The sequence below is a fragment of the Pocillopora damicornis genome, chromosome 14 (genome assembly GCF_964200805.1).
Source record: "Pocillopora damicornis chromosome 14, jaPocDami1.2, whole genome shotgun sequence".
NCBI classification, from domain to species: domain Eukaryota; kingdom Metazoa; phylum Cnidaria; class Anthozoa; order Scleractinia; family Pocilloporidae; genus Pocillopora; species Pocillopora damicornis.
In genome coordinates this window covers 19,516,251-19,535,313 of record NC_142683.1, presented here as the reverse complement: position 1 = coordinate 19,535,313, position 19,063 = coordinate 19,516,251, and the positions used below count along the sequence as shown (strand labels likewise).

The 19,063-nt window shown below is 37.6% G+C and overlaps 1 protein-coding gene across 8 annotated transcripts in view; it reads left to right on the top strand.

Annotated features, from left to right (window-relative positions):
* Positions 1-14,782, top strand: part of LOC113679141 (obscurin) — a 97,779-nt gene extending 82,997 nt beyond the window's left edge. For 7 of the 8 annotated variants that reach the window (XM_089194837.1, XM_089194834.1, XM_089194836.1 and 4 more), the window contains 15 exons: positions 2-28; positions 246-398; positions 732-777; positions 1,162-1,236; positions 1,494-1,827; positions 6,100-7,740; positions 10,703-10,832; positions 10,985-11,188; positions 11,298-11,436; positions 11,616-11,742; positions 12,128-12,203; positions 12,928-13,098; positions 13,529-13,574; positions 13,692-13,772; positions 14,162-14,782. In XM_089194837.1, coding sequence (XP_089050963.1) covers positions 2-28; positions 246-398; positions 732-777; positions 1,162-1,236; positions 1,494-1,827; positions 6,100-7,740; positions 10,703-10,832; positions 10,985-11,188; positions 11,298-11,436; positions 11,616-11,742; positions 12,128-12,203; positions 12,928-13,098; positions 13,529-13,574; positions 13,692-13,772; positions 14,162-14,248 — 3,337 coding nt within the window. In that variant the 3' untranslated portion in view covers positions 14,249-14,782. The remainder of the gene's footprint in view (position 1; positions 29-245; positions 399-731; positions 778-1,161; positions 1,237-1,493; positions 1,828-6,099; positions 7,741-10,702; positions 10,833-10,984; positions 11,189-11,297; positions 11,437-11,615; positions 11,743-12,127; positions 12,204-12,927; positions 13,099-13,528; positions 13,575-13,691; positions 13,773-14,161) is intronic. The other variant, XM_089194835.1, reaches the window with a different exon arrangement.
* Positions 14,783-19,063: the final 4,281 nt, after the last annotated feature.

Genomic DNA, 19,063 nt, shown 5'->3' with positions numbered 1-19,063 from the left:
GGAGTGTGGGCGTCATAGCATACGTTTTGTGAGTATGATTTTTCTATTTTCCCTTTCTGTCTTAGCTCACCCTTGTATTGTTAAACATAACTTTTCAAGGGTGATTTTGTATGGTTACGAGTCTTTCAATTGTTGCTTCCTTTTCTTCACCTGCCTAAAAGACAAAAACGAAGTTAGGTAGTGATGTCAGATTGTCACTCAATTACAATGTTATCTTTTCTGATTTTTTTAAAATCCATTTACAGGCTGAGTGGTCTATCACCCTTCATGGGAGACGATGACAACGAGACCATACAGAACGTGTCCACTGCTGAGTGGGATTTTGAAGACGAAGCTTTTGACGTCGTGTCAGACATGTCCAAAACGTTTATTGAGGAACTGCTCATCAGAAGTCCCGAGTCAGTAATTTTAAATACTTCTTTATTTCATTTCAAAGTCAACTTAACAATCGATACCATGACAACGAGACGTGAGTTCACAATCTCGAACATGAAAGAAAGGTCCGCTTAAAAACTTCCATATTCAGGAAGCCTGCATATCTGCATTCGATTTTCACGTGACGGTGATATTTTGGCTATAGGTTTATCAACGTTCGAGCAGATTGGGAAGGAGTTCACACACCTAAACACTTATTCCGTTAGAACAACATTTCCATAAACCTAGAAGTTTTGTTACAGACCCTATCTTCATGATGTTACCTAGCTAATGGATATTTGGTATTACATTCTTAGGAAGAGAAATGATGTTTTCAATTGTATGAACCATGATTGGTTGAAGGTAAGAGAGCAGATTTTTTGCTTGTAGATTCCCGTATCTCATGAGTATGTCATTGGAATCTTAAGCCTCCCTCTTTCCGCTTCCCCCTCCTCCTCTGCTATTACGGTTCCATTTTTCCGTTGATAGGATAAATACCCGTCTAGTACGCGCCCGTGATTTCTCTGCCTTGGTAGACCCTCAAAACTTACAAAAATTCGCTATTATCCCACCTTAGGCGGGACAACTTTTACAAGCTTAGTTGCTGTCGTGCTCTCCATCTAAACTGTAAAAGTAATATAAAAGAATTTAGTTATTGTTATAATGCGTAAAACTTAGAAAGCAACTTCACTGGCATTTTTTTTTAAGATGTACTTATCTTTTACTTTCTTTTCTTTTCCCTAATAGAAAGTCAAAACAATTAAGGCTCAGAAGCTCAGCACGGAAAACTTGAAGAAATTTATTGCGCGCCGTCGTTGGGCGGTAAGTGTCTGTCAATTTTCAAAATTGTCTTTGCAATGCGTTAGGTAATTATTTTTGTAGTGTTTGGGGACTGATAGTAAATTACATTCTCGCTCCTCTTTAGTTATGTCAGTCCTTCATTTTGACTGCTTGTTTCCTTACCCCACCCCCCTCCTCCACTTCGTATATCACTTCATTTTCTCACCTACGAAGATCAGGCAATCTAGACCAAAACATGTTCCAAAAACTGATCTGTTTTCTGTATTTGTTCCCTGTAGAGAACAGCGAATGCCTTGCGAGCTCTGAGCCGAATGGGATCCCTTGGTGGGCTGATGGCTGGAGGAGGCAAACCCGGTGGCGCAGCTGCCGCCTCTAAACCTGGTGGCTTCCTCAAGAAGGTAAAAGAAGAGAAGGCCAAGGAGGAAGTTCAGGAGAAAGCAGCCAAAGCGGAGACGAAGAAGGAGCCATTCAAGAAGGAGGTATCTAAGGAGGAACCGAAGAAATTTTCAGCAGGTGATAGCCTCATACCAGAAAGACGGGGCCTGAGTTATTCGGGTCGCCGAAGTCCCGCCTTGAGTGGCAGGAGAAGCCCGATGTCTCGGGCAGAAGCCCGTAAGTATAGCACTCCTGATCCACGCGTTGTAATCACGTTCGTCTGGTTTGTGTTGTGTTGTGTTGTCGATCGCCATTTAACATTGCATTATCTTAACGGGAGTACCGCTGGGCTATCTCGTCCTTCCTTCTTACCGCCTTTTTTTTCGGGCTGAATCTGATCCTGTTTGCCAAGAGGTATTATACTTCAATCAGGAGCACTTAAATGGAACCAGCTTTTTGTCATGTTCACCGGCAGTCTGTTGTTCCAAGTGGGCCTCTCAATTTCTTTCTCACTTGTCAGTCAAATTTCAGAATCCACTATTATTTCAATCCGCTTTCTCAAGGCGCTTTTCTGAAAAAGCGATTTTTTTTAAATCCGCTTTCTTCACTTCTTTCCACTGAGCTCTTTACAGTTGATGACAAAGCGATGACAGAAGACGCAAAACTCTTTTGCGCCTGACAGATTAGTATTCATCCCCTTAAAGTGTTGTTATTTTCTCTACATTTTTGCTTATTTTGGAAATATGGTTCTTAAAACATTTGCTCTAGAAATCATCATTCCTTTTATTCTTACAACCACGTACTTCATCCAGATATTGTGCGCTCCAGAAAAGGTGACCCTGCCGGAACTGGTCGAGTGTGTTAATTTTTATTGAGAGAACCGCTGTGGATGGAACTTTGTAAGTGTTACAGTTGACTGTAGTCGTAGACGATTCAGGGGTAACATAGGCTCTATTCCGTGTAGGTTTTATGTCGCAGCTTTGTTTTTATTTTTTGACTCAAGAGTTCACGGCCGCTCTAGCGCTTTAACCGTTTTTTATTTGTAACGATTACAATGTCTCCTTTTGGGGTGCAGTGACGTTGATATATGAATATCTCAAGGAAAATTTCAACGGCTAACACTCCCAGCTATATCGATTTTTTCAGTTTGGTTTTTCGACACGCAAACTTAGCTCAGTTCTGCTAAGTATCAACACCAGTTCATGACGAGTTATAGTGCAGTTAGTAAAGGTCACATTTAATATCCGGTCTGTTTTCCTGCATTTCAACCTTCACTTGGATCACTGTATATTTTTTATTGGATTATCCATATTTAGCTCTGAAGGTTATTTTTACACATCCTGATAAAAAGCTGTTTTTTCTTCTTTTAATCTCGGATAAAACCTGTGAATAAATGTCTTGATATAAAGTGCTTGTGGCGCCTCTGTGATTCCTTCCTAATACTTGGAATCTAAGCGCTCTTATAACTCACAGAGCTGTTCGCCAGGTACTTTTTTAATCCAGAAACAACTTTTCGAGTGTAACTTTTTTTTATCCTCGTTCGCTTTCAATTATACGACTCTTCGTCGAAAGAAGGCAAACAGATTTTGAAACAGTTTACTTTCTCTCATTACTTCATGACCCTCCGCATTTTTGTCTAATTACACTTAAATGCCAAGGTGTTTTTTTTGAAGACTGTTTCTGACAATAAGTAAAAGAAAAATTACTTCATAATGGTCTTATTGTTGATGTACTTTGACACTTAAAAAGTGTCAAATTTCATATGTTAATTGAAGGCGGGCGAATTTTTGTCGAAGTTTCGAGAACCTAATACATTTTATAATGTGTCTGGTGCCAGTGAAGCCTTACTTGACGTTTGCGTGATCAATCTTTTTAACACAGAGTCAGTATTCACCCCCTAAAGAAACTGAAAATTTTCCTTCATTTAAGCAATCATAACGTCTCGCGTGAGTTTTAAGCGGTCGTGGAGACTGGTACAGATGCTGTTATCAATTTCTGTGGTTGTTAGTATCTAAGTTATTCATTGCGCGCAGTAACTGATTGTCACTCCATGTGAAGTAATCATGAATCATAGCATTCTGTTGGCCAGGAGATTCTCTTCAACTCGTAAAGACATCAAAAGCACCTTAACAGGTTCGTGTAAAGCGTGTAACTTTGCATTTAACATATAGAAACGTTATTGTCGGAACTACAAGTATATGTGAACAATTTTCGCTTAAACATTCATCATAGCTATAACGTCCTCATCTGGCTCCCACCCGCGCTGAATTTAATGAGTATATTCCATGAATTATGCCTTTGAAATACTCTCTTAGTTGTGTTTCGTATGTGAACGTGTTTAGTTCAGTACTTTGAATTTTCTCTGTTAGAAAAAGCTTCACGCTTCTATCGACGTCCGTGAAATCATTCTGCGGCGTATCGTGTTAATAAGTTAAATGAGTAACATTTAAAGTTGTCTGGCACTACGTTTGGTAATCAAACGCCTCTCGTTACCCAGACTAAATTTTCGGAGCTTTGTGGTTGTGGCAGAAAAATGACGATTGCCTACAAACGTTATTTATTTTTTTCCCGTCATCTATTTCATCTTACTCTGTAAGAATAATGATGATGCTTTTTAAAATGTCAAATATTTTCGTCCGGTTCGGAAAAGGGTTATCCTGAAGATAAAAGTGTCTAATTACATGTCAGCTGTGTTGCATTCCTTGGGTTGCACAATGTAACTCTCTTTCATAATCGAGAGTAAGATGTCAAGTTAGTTTATTATGTCGGCTTATGATTTCCAATGCTGTTTCTTTTTGTTGGAGATAATCTACGTGCTTCTGTTCTTCTCTCTAATCTTTCCGGTTTTCATGTCCTGTTGACGTGCTCTACATTTTAGGGTGTTGATAGGGCTGCGATGTCTTGAGAGAAAGTTCTCGTTTACTTAAGACCTGTTTCATAATTATTACATGAAAGGCGCCCTCTGATTAGTTTGCATAATTCATTTGACCAAGAAAATGTTTAATTGAATTTGATTCCATTTGGAAAATGTTTTACTTATCATGTTGTGTGGAATAATAGTCAAACCCTGGCCTGTCACGTTGTGGGAAAGAAACACGCTGATAATATTTACTTAAATCATTCCATTGTTTTTCAGTTTGTTTATTCTTCACTTTTATCTGTCTACTTTCATCAGCGTTGTCTTTTGTTTGAAGTAGATAAATGCCTGGGGGTTATCTCGAGTGCTGTTATCGCAATAACGTCCTTGGCAAGATTTCTGTTCTGCTCTCTGTTACTCCCAAAAAAGGTTTTCTTGTTCTTGTTCAGTTTGTTAACTCCTGAATACTTTTAAAAGGAGTGCACTGCTTCTCTTTTAGAGTATAGATGCTTTTTTAAATATTTTGTGAAATCTCATTGATGTAGTCGCTAATTATTCTAAGCTGCTTAATTTCGTAGCATGTGGTGTTTTCTATAAACACGTCACATTTTGTCACGTCAAAAATCTTTGAGTGCTGTATAATGACCAGTTCACTTTCAGATAGTTTATTTATTCTCCTAAATGTTCCTCTTAAATGGCATCTTCATTTAGTGTTGAGAACTTGGTGGTGTATCCTAGCAAACTTTTGTATTGCGCTCGCAACGAGAAAGATAACCGGAAAAAAAAAAGATCCTTTTTCGTTAAGTGTGGGAAACTGTGCCCACGATTTCCTCTCTTTTTCCTTCTTTCACGTAGCGATGGTTGCAATGCAATCCTATTTCACTTTGCTTCCTGACTTTCTTTATTCCTACATGATCTGAACACCCACGCGAACACGTGGGTCAAACGCTAAGGGAAATGCACCTATTTATCTGACTTTTAATCCTTGACTGATACAAAAGCTTTTTTTTATTCTTCTAACGCGCTGAAATTGATAGTATTGATTTTGACAAAATGTTCTATAGTCACTGTACGGACCAGACTGGAGCTGTGGTTATTCTCTCTTTTTGAGCTGGTCAGAGGTCAGAGGTCATAAAACACATCCTTTGTGACCCACACATCAGCATCGAAATCCTTCTTTAATGATCTTTTTCTGTTACGAGTTGTTTTATTATGGTATACTTGTTTCTCTGTGTTCATCACTACCTTTCTTCCTATTACTTGTATGTTTGACCTTGTACCAACTCGGTGAAGGGAAATTAGCACCTTTTTCTTCTTTTAATTCGTCCAAGAATGAATGTCGTGGGTTGTTTCCTGTATGTCTTGCTTTGAGAAATAACGTGAATTTTACTTCCCCTCCAAATTGCCTTCTCTCCTCTACTTCACCCACTCCTTGTCGCGCCTTTTCCTCCCTTCAAATTGAAACTGTTTCTGGAGCCACTTGTGCTGAGCTTCTCGTGACTTTTCTCCCCTATGTCTCTGAAGTCTCGCGTTGACCACGTGTAACTATCACGTGTTTGTTTCTTTAAGCCCAATCAGTACTTGCCGCCATACGTGCCATTGTGTAACACACACGTATCCATTGTTAATCATTCATCTTATTTCCCATGTAGATGGTATGCCACTAGGCCCCCCTGTCTTCATTCAACACCTGACGAATTGCGAGATCATAGAGAACAGCGCCGCCAGATTTGAATGTAAGGTCAGCGGTAACCCTGAACCGGAAGTGGAATGGTATAGAGACGGGAAGCTACTGAAGGAAAGTAAACAACTCACATTCCTGTACGATGACAACGACAACTGCAAACTTATCATCACTAAGGGCACAGCAGCTGACGCAGGCGAATACATGGTTGTGGCCAAAAATCCTCACGGTAAAGTATCGAGTAGTGCACGATTGCTTATCGACACGGGTTCAACGGACGATGAAACCGCGAGCGAGTCCGAACTCTCCGAACTGTCTGGCTCTGAAGCTGAGGAGAGAACGATGACCCCAAAAGAGGAAAAGATCACGAAGTACTACACTGTTCAAGATGAGCTCGGCAAGGGACGGTTCGGTGTTGTGTGCAAGTGTATTGACAATAAAACGGGACGCGCTTATGCCGCCAAGTTCATCAAATGTACTGCGCCCAAGGACAGACAAGACGTCATACACGAAGCAGAGATCATGAGTTCTGTTCGGCACAGGCGGCTCCTTCGGCTTCAAGATTTCTTCCAGACACCCACAGAGATGATACTCGTCATGGATCTTGTCACGGGTGGAGAGCTGTTTGAGAAGGTGGTAGAAGATGAGTTCATCTCGGAGATAGAAGTGTCGCATTACATGAAACAGATAATGGAAGGTGTTCAGCACTTGCATCAGCGAGAAGTTCTCCATTTAGATCTCAAACCCGAAAACATCATGCTTATTAGACCGGACAGTAAACAAATCAAGCTTATCGACTTCGGCCTGGCGAGGAAGTACAACCCGAAGGAAAACCTTAAGGTTATGTTTGGAACACCAGAATTTGTTGCCCCAGAAGTCATTACATACGAGCGTATTACACCTGCTACGGACTTGTGGTCCGTTGGAGTCATAGCATATATTCTGCTGAGTGGTTTATCGCCGTTTATGGGGGATACTGATGCCGAGACCCTGACGAACGTCCAACTGGCAGAGTGGGACTTTGACGATCCTGTCTTTGATGATATCTCAGATGAAGCTAAAGACTTTATCAGCGGTCTACTTGTGCTTAAAGCAAACAAGAGGAGTACTGTCGATCAATTACTCAAACATCGCTGGTTCACTATCGAGAAGGGCAAAGGGAAAAAACTGAAGACCGACCGTCTCAAAGCGTTTACGGCGCGAAGGAAATGGAGGCGAGCCATCACTGCGATCCGAAGCACGAACTTTTTGAGCCGGATTCTCGGAAGCCGAGGGTCCGATGATAAGAAGAGTAGTGGGGGTGGAGGTGGTGGATTGTTAGCCCGAGTCAAAGCAATGCATGCTGCCGGTATTCAAGGTTCGGAAGGAGGTGTTCCCCCGGCGTCCTCTCCTTTCCTATCACCTGCCTCAGCAGCGTTCAGCACCAGTAACAGCTTCACTTCAGTAACTGTAACAGAAAGAACGCAAACACAAGGAGAGACAACTGTTTTAGAGAAGGAGACAGTGACTGTTACCAAAGACGGACAAACAACTGTTAAAGAAAAAGAAACTACAACAAGAATCGGCGAATTCAAGCAGCAAGATAGCACAACAGAAGAAGTCGATAATGGTTAGCGTCAATTTGTCGTCAGAAAATGGCATCGTAAATGAAAGTTTTAAATGAAGAAGAAAGAGATCAATCGATGATGTAGACTTTAATGTGAAAATTGTTTTACGCAGAGTAATATCTTAAGTTTTGTTCCAATTTCATTTTGCTTTGTAGGTCACACGTAAGTACACTACTAAACAGGAGTGCTATACTTAATTAATTATAACAAATATTTGATATACTTAAAAATAATTCTAGTTATGGTCGTTTTCGATGACTATCTGAAAAGAAGTGGAAACTAAAAGCGGATTTCTGCAATGTTGCCAAATTATTAAGCGTAGGGTTTTTTTTTTTTTCGGTTTTTCGCTTTTCAACTGCGAAAACTGGCCAAAATTGTTATTTAATCTCTTCAAAAGTGAACTGTGCACTAAAGTGTTTTGTTCTTATATTTTGAGTCTACTTCACATGAGTAGTGATTGCTGTGGGTTTTTTTCCCGCCGTCCTGGTTGGCTTCTTGTTGTTAATACTGAGTTCTTGCCGTGAAGTAAGCCTATAAAGTTTAAAATCTCAAGCCGTGGAGGGAAGGTTCTTTCAGAAGCCATAACTTAAAGGAAAGCCACAACATATGTAAAATTGTTAATTAATTTAAAGGTGAAAGAGACCATGGGATAGAATGCCGTATATGGTTATCTTTCTGTTCTCGAACAAACTGTTGAAAAAGGCTTAAATTTACGTTTAAAGAATTCGTATGCCAGCAGGGTGTACTTTTAAATTCACTTACATTTTCTATTCCTACTTTTTCTGTGCCTGAACCACACAAGTTGTAGCTATTTCAAGTAATTCTATTCGACGACAGTTAATCACAGCACATTCTTTTCTCGCTTTATCACCTGAATTACAAACAATTGTTTTATGTCAAGAAGGACACATGGTTGAAATTAAGTTAACTGTGTGTTATACACAGGAGACTAAAGAACTCCAAGTTGTGCTTTGTATGGACTTATTTTCCTATGAAAACAATTATTAGCGCTGTTCAAGTTTAAGTACAGAGGATTATACGGATTATATTTTACAGCTAACAGAAAATTAAGTAAGATATTGCACACAGACATGTTTGTTCGATAGCAGATTATTGCGTGACATGCAAATCATGCAGACGTCGTGCTGTTGTCGGATTTTGAATAAATCACTCGACTGAAATTTTCTCCATTCTTGGTATTTGTTTGGTAGAGCTAATCTACTTCAATACCTCTTGAGATTGTTAGTGTTTTTTTGTGGTCTTATTCGTGTTTACGAGACGGCAAAATGTCTAATGATGCCAGTAAGTGACTTATTTATATATTCCTCTCTAAGGCGTTAACCGCTTTAAGCTAACTTATTCACTGCTCGGTCTGTGATTCATGATATCTGTTTTGTCTTCTTTGTGTATTGAGGAAACTTCTTTTCCGAATTTGCTCTTGTTAATCATAATATTTTGAAAAAGATCTCGTGTTGGTATTTTGAACATGATTTTCATGTGGTGTTCGTAGCCGAGCCACTAAGAATTTAGTAGATGCTTTTCTTCGTTCAACTTGGAACTTTGAAATGTTGTTTCTTTTCAGTAATATTTCCTGTATAACTTGGCCTTCTAACCCAAAACACCTGTACAACCGCCAGTATGACATTAAAGGTTTTTGAAAAACCTTTAAAAAGAAAAAAGTTGATGTCTGCATCAGAACAATTAATTACAAACCTTTTGGTCTTACTCTGTATAAAAAATTGTAAAAGTCATCGGCAAATTGTTGAAGCATTGCTTCAAACCATTGATATTAAGAGGTAATACTTGGCAAAATAAACATTGTTTAACAAAAAACTAACGACAAAACTAGCAAAGAATGAGGTACCGTTTTGTATGCTGAAGAAATTCTTTTGGATGCATGATTGATTGATATTTTTTCTGTGAGAATTGTGACTGAATCGCTTTTTTTGTTCTATTAAGATCGTTTATCTCTTGCTACGTTTTGTGACATTTTCTCTTACAGTTTAATAACACGATTTATAACCCTCATTCAGTGTTAACTGTGTAGTATTTCGAAAGCAAATGTTGCAGATCTGCTCCATATGCAAATTATTTAAAATACTTCTAAATCCTGAAGCTTATTCAAGTATGTCTTGGTTTGTAATTACTTTCTGATGTTCTGCGCTTTGTTCTGTAAAGCAAACGTATTAAATCTGTTATTTCATGTAGGAAGAATTGTTTCTACAGAGGTCGCTTATGTTTTCTGCGTTGAAATTTCGATCACAGGCTTAGAGTGATGATAAGAACTAATGTTTCCGCCTCTCTTCAGCTAGACGATTGAAAACGTACTATTAGCAGCTGTTATTACATAGGTGACTAAGGTCATATATAATATTATGTTGTTTTGTATAATGCAGTTGTATTCCATTTGTGAAGTAATTTTCTTAACTAACCTGGTCAACGGTCGTTGGCCTAATAGAGTCCAGTGTATCTTAAAAATGTTACAGACCAGAGGTTTTGCTTCTGAAAGATTTTGTTTCCATTATTAGCTAAGAAATTAGTGAGAAAATTACACGTTGACTGAGGAGTTTTGCTTCACTTGAAAGTGATCCTTTTCAAGAAAAGCCCTTGAATCACGTGAAAACTGCGTGATAAGCAGGACTGTTAAGTAAAGAAAGTTGGCGTTAGTACTGCAGTAATAGCCAATTAACGCCAATCTCGATCGCGCGAATCTGGCGTAAAAGCTGCCATAAAAAAAATTATCAAGGTCCGTCAAGGTATTAACTTAAGCCTGGTTTTCGCTTCATTGTAACCTAGGAGTACATAAAAACGTTGAACAACACTAGTGAAAGCATTCATTTGCTTTCGGTTGTTCATTGTTTCTATGTAATCGGTTGCTTGCCCTTTTACTCTGTAGAAAGCGACAACCAGGTTGAATTACATGTTGTGTGTATCTTAGTGTCTTTCTTGTGATAACAACTGTAGGTAAAACAGGCGGTCTTGGAGGAGCAGCCAACACTCCACAAGCCATCGCTAAGCGTTATTCCACTGGAGGAGTTGCTCTTAAACTGGAAAATGTCGACAAATTTTGGGGAATCAAGCACGAAATAGCGAAGTAAGGGCAATTCTGCTTTTTGTTATGATGTTTAATCAGACAACTAATTCATTTGTTTTGATGCGCACGATAAAAATTTCGGTTACCTTGGAATTCTTTAGCAATCAATTATTCTGCACTAACCTAAAGTAAATTCTCTTATTTCATCATAGGGGTCGTTTCTCAGTTATAAAGCGCTGCTTAGACGCCAAAACAAAGAAACCTTTTGTAGCGAAAATTATTAAATATGAAGACGACACAGACCGTGAAGATACTCTTCAGGAATTTGACATCCATCGAAGCATCAAAGGAGACAAAGTGGTTATGTTGCGGGATGCATTCCTCATGAGGAGATATCTTGTCCTTGTTATGGACATGTAAGTGTGACAAAAGTTGGCTAAGGGAGTACGTCCACTGAATCATCTCATACTTAAGTTCAGGAGTTTCTTTGGTCTGACTGTTTTTGTGTTTTCCTTTGTTTCAAAGGTTGGAGGGACAAGATATCCTAAGCTTTGTAGGATCAAAACCCAGGCCGAATGAGGAAGACATTTGTTTTGTAATTCGACCTTTGCTTGATGTAGTGAATTATCTTCATGGCCAGCAGATTGTTCACTTGGACATAAGGGTATGTGAAGTAAAGCTCGATTGTAAGTGGGTATTGTATTTTATATGCTTTATTTTTTTCATTTCCTTGTTTGAATACGGGTCGAACTACCTCCTGGTCTTGTATTTTCCTTTAGGAACTGAAATAGGGTTTTACAGCCAGCTTGTATGTGTAATCACTTTGTTGGTTTCTTTTTACAGCCTGCAAACATTTTCATCGCCAAAAGTAACTTGGGTGTGAAACTGATCGATTTTGGAAGTGCTCGCCGCATCAAGAACTGGAAGGAGGGAGACATGTTGGCCATTGTTAGTTATGTTGCATTTACAGGTGAGTTGCACAAATCAGAATCCACTTTTGTAATAACCATTGACACAAGGGCGTGGTTCATTTAGCGCATGAGTTATAGTGTATAAATATAGAATTAGAAAGATAATACAATATAAGATAAGAAATAAATAATGGACAGAATAGCGATTTGGAGAGCAAGCAAGTAATCAGGCCTAGAAGAAATTTTCTGTTATCAAAGGCTATCGTGAGACCAGTTTTTATCTGAGGAAATAGTCTGCTCTACACTTGCTATTACCGCTTTACAAATTACAATAGTAATTTTTCTAACACACTTGGGATGAAAATTCACTCTGATCGTGACAAACGTTTCCGAGAGACATTGGTAATAACCCAGTTACAGTGCATTTCTTTGATTTGTTTCCAGCTCCAGAACTGCTGGACTTCGCCCCAGTCAGTGGACCAGCAGACATGTGGAGCATCGGTGTTCTCATCTACGCTCTGTGAGTGTGACCAATATTACTTTTTAATTGAACTATGAAATATCATTAATTCTTAATAAATACATATCTCATTTGAATTTTTGTTGAGGAAGGGAATCGCAGTACTACAAATAGTTAGAAAACAGTTTACATTCAAACGTCACGAGCTTAGAACAACATCACGATACTTTCAATCTCTGAATAATTATTTTATTGAAACACTCCCCTTTCACCTTAATCCTTAAAACCTTAACATCAGTATGAATATTTTCCATAATGATCTCTGTACATTTCATAAGGTTCTGACCAGGAGAATTTGTTTATTAATCAAGAGTTTCTCTATGGGTACACACCCTAATATCAGTAGGCATATTCTTCATATAGTTCTCTCAGTATTTCCTAAGGTGCTAAACGAGTAGAGTTTGTTTACCAATCAAGAGTGCCTTAATTAAGGTCACAAGGTGACCTTAATTTTTTATTTAGGGGGGATAATGTAAGAAGGACTTGGTTGGTGCTCAGTCTTTGTGGTCAAAAGGTTAAAAGAAGAAGATAAACAATCCACTCAATGCTGGTTCTTATTAAGGATTCTATTATGATACTCTCGGGTTTTACACCAAGAACAAATCCACAAATAATCTTTTTCGCCTTTAGCTGAAATGAAGGCCTGGAAGTAAACAAAGCTGATTACGTGCTTAGCTTGTGAACTTCATTTTTCTTTGTGTTTGTATTTTTATTATTATTTTAGCATGAGCGGAATGCTGCCTTTCTCCGTGGAAACGAGGGATGACGACGACGAAGACGAAAAACTTGGTGAAGTGATCAAAAGGGGCAAATGGTCTTTTGACTCCAAAGCATTTCAACGCAGCACCTCAGAAGTAAAAGATCTGATCACCTCTCTCCTTTCGAAGGATGCCAAGTAAGTCACGATAGCCGTTTTTGGATGGAAATTTAATTTACCTTTTACCGCCTGATCAGTCTGCTAGACCATTTGAAATACGTTAATTTAAATTTGAGATCAAAATTTGGTATTTTCATTTTAATTAAAATCGTCCAGGGTTACAGTAGTATGACAAGTAGAGTCAGTAAAACTAAAGTTCTCTCACTGTGTTATATTAAGAAAGGGCGTTGAACCTTTTCACTCTTAACGGTTGTGGAAGAATTGGGTGTTACATTAAGGTGAATTGCTCACTGATTCCCTTGTCCATAGTCGTCATCTGTTGGATAATTGTCGATGGTTTGAGTTCGTCTTCAGTGGGTGGTTTTTTTTTTCATCGCTTTAACAGGAAAAGTAGTTCACTCCTTTTGTGGAACACAAAGTGATTTTGTTTTTTTCCATTTACTCGCAGAAAACGTCCCACCGCAGAAGAGGCTTCGAAACATCCTTGGCTCATGGTAAGTTCCTAAAACATCCTTGATCATCTTGCTTCAAATTTAATTGAGTGCATATAATCTGAAGTTGTAGAAATTTGATTTATGCACTTCAACCAACAGTGTTCATTCTCTTGTTAGGGCGATAATTTGCAGAAACGTCGTTCAAGTGACGTGGCGAGCTCCAAGCTCAAAGATCTTAGTCAGAAACTTCTGTTAAAGGTTTGTTTTTTCAGTAAACTTATATCATTCATTATACAATCTGCATTCAGTTTCCTTAGCAAGAGCTTGTCTTTACAGATACTCTGAATTTTCTAGGATCAAATTGAGTTATTTATCTTTATGAGAATCGCATTTAAAGACAAAAGGAACAAATTTTACTTCTCTTGTATGGCTTTTTTCGCAATGTGATGTTACATATTTATTTTTTCTTTCTTTCTTTCTTTATTTATTTTTCACTTAAATAAAAAAAGAGGAATCCCCGAACTATTTCTCTAGTTTGGCCGTTAAACCAAATCACAGCGAACTGGAAGAGTTGTCAAGAGATACACAGAGTAGTTTGTTACAAAATGTTTTTGAATGACAGTCATTAACGTATTTGTTGACCACAGGACAAGGAAGATGTTGTGTCAGCATCCTGTGTCCTAAAGACCTTCAGTGAGGATCCTTACGACTCTCCGGACTCAGACGAGGAGTAGATATGTGTACCCGACCTGTGTACCAACAGAAAGTGATCCATAGCGGCGCGCTCCTGCGCCAAGATTAATTAGCTTTTTGTGAATAACAATAAAGACTTTTAAACTTAGATAGTGATTTCAAACATTGCGATTAAGTAAATTTATATTGATTCTTTTTGACAAGCATATTCAATAATTTTCTCTAGAAGCATTGGTCCACGAAATAGTATTTATTTTTGTAGGGGATGTTTTTGTAGCAATGTTATAATCATAATATCCATTTTTTACTATTATCCTTAAGCAAGTCATGGCTTTATGATGCATTTCAGTAGCAAATGCTTTTGCACATTCCTGTTCGTTTCTAGTTGTTTAGTAAGTGAAAGCGGGAATGTTACAATTTAGAGAAAAGAGTTAGTCATACTAAGAAAGACTGCTTCTACTTTTTAAGGCGAACTCGTTAATCAGACATAGTTGTGATTTCATAATGAATTCGCCATTGCGGTATTTCTGTTTAGTCAAACATTTGCAAGTGAAATAAAACACGTTTCAAATATATCTTTCGTTTTCTACTGGGTAGATAATTGCTCAGGGTTACTAAAAAGTCCGTATCATAAAACATCTCTTACTTAAAACTTCAACAAAATATCTGGTTAACAACCCCTTGGACTACAATAACAATCAGGATTAAATCATGAAACAATAGATTTCGTTCACGACTCATTCAAATTCTATTTTTTTATGATTTAGATTCATTTCCCGGCCCACAGAAATGCTGTAACTTTGACACTTTCACACAATACACAGCTAATTACGCTCATTTTAACGCGCTATAAATAATCCCGGAATTCCTTTTTTTTACGGGCCTAGATAGTCATGAATATTGGAACAAAAGAAATTTGTTGATGAGCTTTTTGGCAACTTCCAAGAACCTCTAGCAAGACCGGGTTTTCAAACTCATTAACAAAATTTTATTGTTTAAATATTCAAAGGAGAATTTCTTTGCCCACAGAAGAGATGTAACTTTGACACTTGCACACGATACGCAACTAATCATGCTCTTTTTAACGCGCCATGAATTATTCCAGAATTCCTCTTTTTTACGGGGATATAAACTTACGAATATTGAATCAATAGAAATCCGTTTCCGAGCTCTTTGGTAACTTGGAGGAACCCCAACAAAATCGGGTTCTCAAACTCATTAGCAAAATACTGTTGTTTAAATATTCAAAGAAAAATTTCTTTGCCCAAAGAAGAGCTGTTACCTTGACACTTTCACACAATACACAGCTAATAACGCTCTTTTTAACGCGCTATAAATTATTCCGGAATTTCTCTTTTCCATGGGGATACAAAGCCATGAATATTGAAATAATAGATAGTCTTTAAAGAGCTTTTTGGCGATATGGATAAACCCCTAGAAAAACCGAGCTCACAAACTTATTAACAAAATTCTATTGTTTTAATATTCAGAGAAGAATTTCTTTGCCCTCAGAAGAGCTGTAACTTTGACACCTCCACACAATACACAGCTAATCACACTCTTTCTAACGCACTAAAATTATTACGGAATTTCTCTTTTTCCTGGGGATAGAAACCTATGAATATTAAAACAATAGAAATTCGTTAATGAGCTTTTTGGCAATATGGAAGAACCCCTAGCAAAACCGAACTTCCAAACTCATTAACAAAACTCTATTGTTTTAATATTCAGAGGAGAATTTCTTTGCCCACGGAAGAGCTGTAACTTTGACACTTACACACAATACACAGCTAATCACGCTCTTTCTAACGCATTAGAAAATATTTCGGAATTCCTCTTTTTCACGGAAATACAAAGCCATGAATATTGAAACAATAGAAATTCGTTAATGAGCCTTATGGCAATATTGAAAAACCCCCAGCAAAACTGTGTTCTCCAACTCATTCTATTGTTTAAATATTCAGAGGAGAATTTCTATGCGCGAAGAAGAGCTGTAAGTTTGACACTTGCACACAATACACAGCTAATCACGCTCTTTCTAACGCATTAGAAACTATTCCGGAATTTCTCTTTTTCAAGGGAATACAAATCTATGAATATAAAAACAATAGAAATTCGTTAATGAGCTTTATGGCAATATTGAAAAACCCCTAGCAAAACCGACCTCCCAGACTCATTAACAAAATTCTATTGTTTTAATATTCAGAGGAGAATTTCTTCGCCCACAGAATAGCTGTAACTTTTACACTTGCACACAATATACAGCTAATTAAGCTCTTTCCAACGCCTTATAAATTATTCTGGAATTCCTCTTTTTCATGGGGATACAAACCTATGAATATTGAAACAATAGAAATTCGTTAATGAGCCTTATGGCAATATTGAAAAACCCCTAGCAAAACTGTGTTCTCCAACTCATTAACAAAATTCTATTGTTTTAATATTCAGAGAAGAATTTCTTCGCCCACAAAAGAGCTGTAACTTTGACACTTGCACACAATACACAGCTTGTCACGATCTTCGTAACGCGTTAGAAATTATTCCGGAATTCCTCTTTTTCACGGAGATACAAAGCCATGAATATTGAAACAATAGAAATTCGGTAATGAGCCTTATGGCAATATTGAAAAACCCCTAGCAAAACTGTGTTCTCCAACTCATTAACAAAATTCTATTGTTTTAATATTCAGAGGAAAATTTCTTCGCCCACAGAAGAGCTGTAACTTTGACACTTGCACACAATACACAGCTAATCACGCACTTTCTAACGCATTAGAAATTATTTCGGAATTCCTCTTTTTCACGGAGATACAAAGCCATGAATATTGAAACCATAAAAATTCGTTAATGAGCCTTATGGCAATATTGAAAAACCCCTTGCAAAACTGTGTTCTCCAGCTCATTAACAGAATTCTATTGTTTTAATATTCAGAGGAGAATTTCTTTGCCCACAGAAGAGCTGTAACTTTGACACTTACACACAATACACAGCTAATCACGATCTTCCTAACGCATTAGAAATTATTTCGGAATTCCTCTTTTTCACGGAGATACAAAGCCATGAATATTGAAACAATAGAAATTCGTTAATGAGCGTTATGGCAATATTGAAAAACCCCTAGCAAAACTGTGTTCTCCAGCTCATTAATAAAACTCTATTGTTTTAATATTCAGAGGAGAATTTCTATGCCCACAGAAGAGCTGTAAGTTTGACACTTGCACACAATACACAGCTAATCACGATCTTTCTTACGCATTAGAAACTATTCCGGAATTTCTCTTTTTCAAGGGAATACAAATCTATGAATATTAAAACAATAGAAATTCGTTAATGAGCTTTATGGCAATATTGAAAAACCCCTAGCAAAACCGACCTCCCAGACTCATTAACAAAATTCTATTGTTTTAATATTCAGAGGAGAATTTCTTTGCCCACAGAAGAGCTGTAACTTTGACACTTACACACAATACACAGCTTGTCACGATCTTCGTAACGCGTTAGAAATTATTCCGGAATTCCTCTTTTTCACGGAGATACAAAGCCATGAATATTGAAACAATAGAAATTCGTTAATGAGCCTTATGGCAATATTGAAAAACCCCTAGCAAAACTGTGTTCTCCAACTCATTAACAAAATTCTATTGTTTTAATATTCAGAGGAGAATTTCTTCGCCCACAGAAGAGCTGTAACTTTGACACTTACACACAATATGCAACTAATTAAGCTCCTTCTAATGCGTTATAAATTATTCGGGAATTCCTCTTTTACACGGAGATACAAAGCCATGAATATTGAAACAATAGAAATTCGTTAATGAGCCTTAGGGCAATATTGAAAAACCCCTAGCAAAACCGGCCTTCCAAACTCATTAACAAAATTCTATTGTTTTAATATTCAAAGGAGAATTTCTTCGCCCACAGAAGAGCTGTAACTTTGACACTTGCACACAATACACAGCTAATCACGCTCTTTCTAACGCATTAGAAATTATTTCGGAATTCCTCTTTTTCACGGAGATACAAAGCCATGAATATTGAAACAATAGAAATTCGTTAATGAGCCTTATGGCAATATTGAAAAACCCCGAGCAAAACTGTGTTCTCCAGCTCATTAACAGAATTCTATTGTTTTAATATTCAGAGGAGAATTTCTTTGCCCACAGAAGAGCTGTAAGTTTGACACTTACACACAATACACAGCTAATCACGATCTGCCTAACGCATTAGAAATTATTTCGGAATTCCTCTTTTTCACGGAGAAACAAAGCCATGAATATTGAAACAATAGAAATTCGTTAATGAGCCTTATGGCAATATTGAAAAACCCCTAGCAAAACTGTGTTCTCCAACTCATTAACAAAATTCTATTGTTTTAATATTCAGAGGAGAATTTCTTTGCCCACAGAGGAGCTGTAACTTTGACACTTGCACACAATACACAGCTAATCACGCTCTTTCTAACGCATTAGAAATTCTTTCGGAATTCCGCTTTTTCACGGAGATACAAAGCCATGAATATTGAAACAATAGAAATTCGTTAATGAGCCTTAGGGCAATATTGAAAAACCCCTAGCAAAACTGTGTTCTCCAACTCATTCTATTGTTTAAATATTCAGAGGAGAATTTCTATGCGCGAAGAAGAGCTGTAACTTTGACACTTGCACACGATACCCAACTCATCATGCTCTTATTAACGCGCTGTCAATTATCCCGGAGTTCCTCTTTTTCACGGGGATAGGAAGCCATGATTATTGAAACAATAGAAATTTGTTAATGAGCTTTTGGCAACTTGGAAGAAACCCTAGGAAAACTCATTAACAAAATTCTATTGTTTATATATTCAGAGGAGAATTTC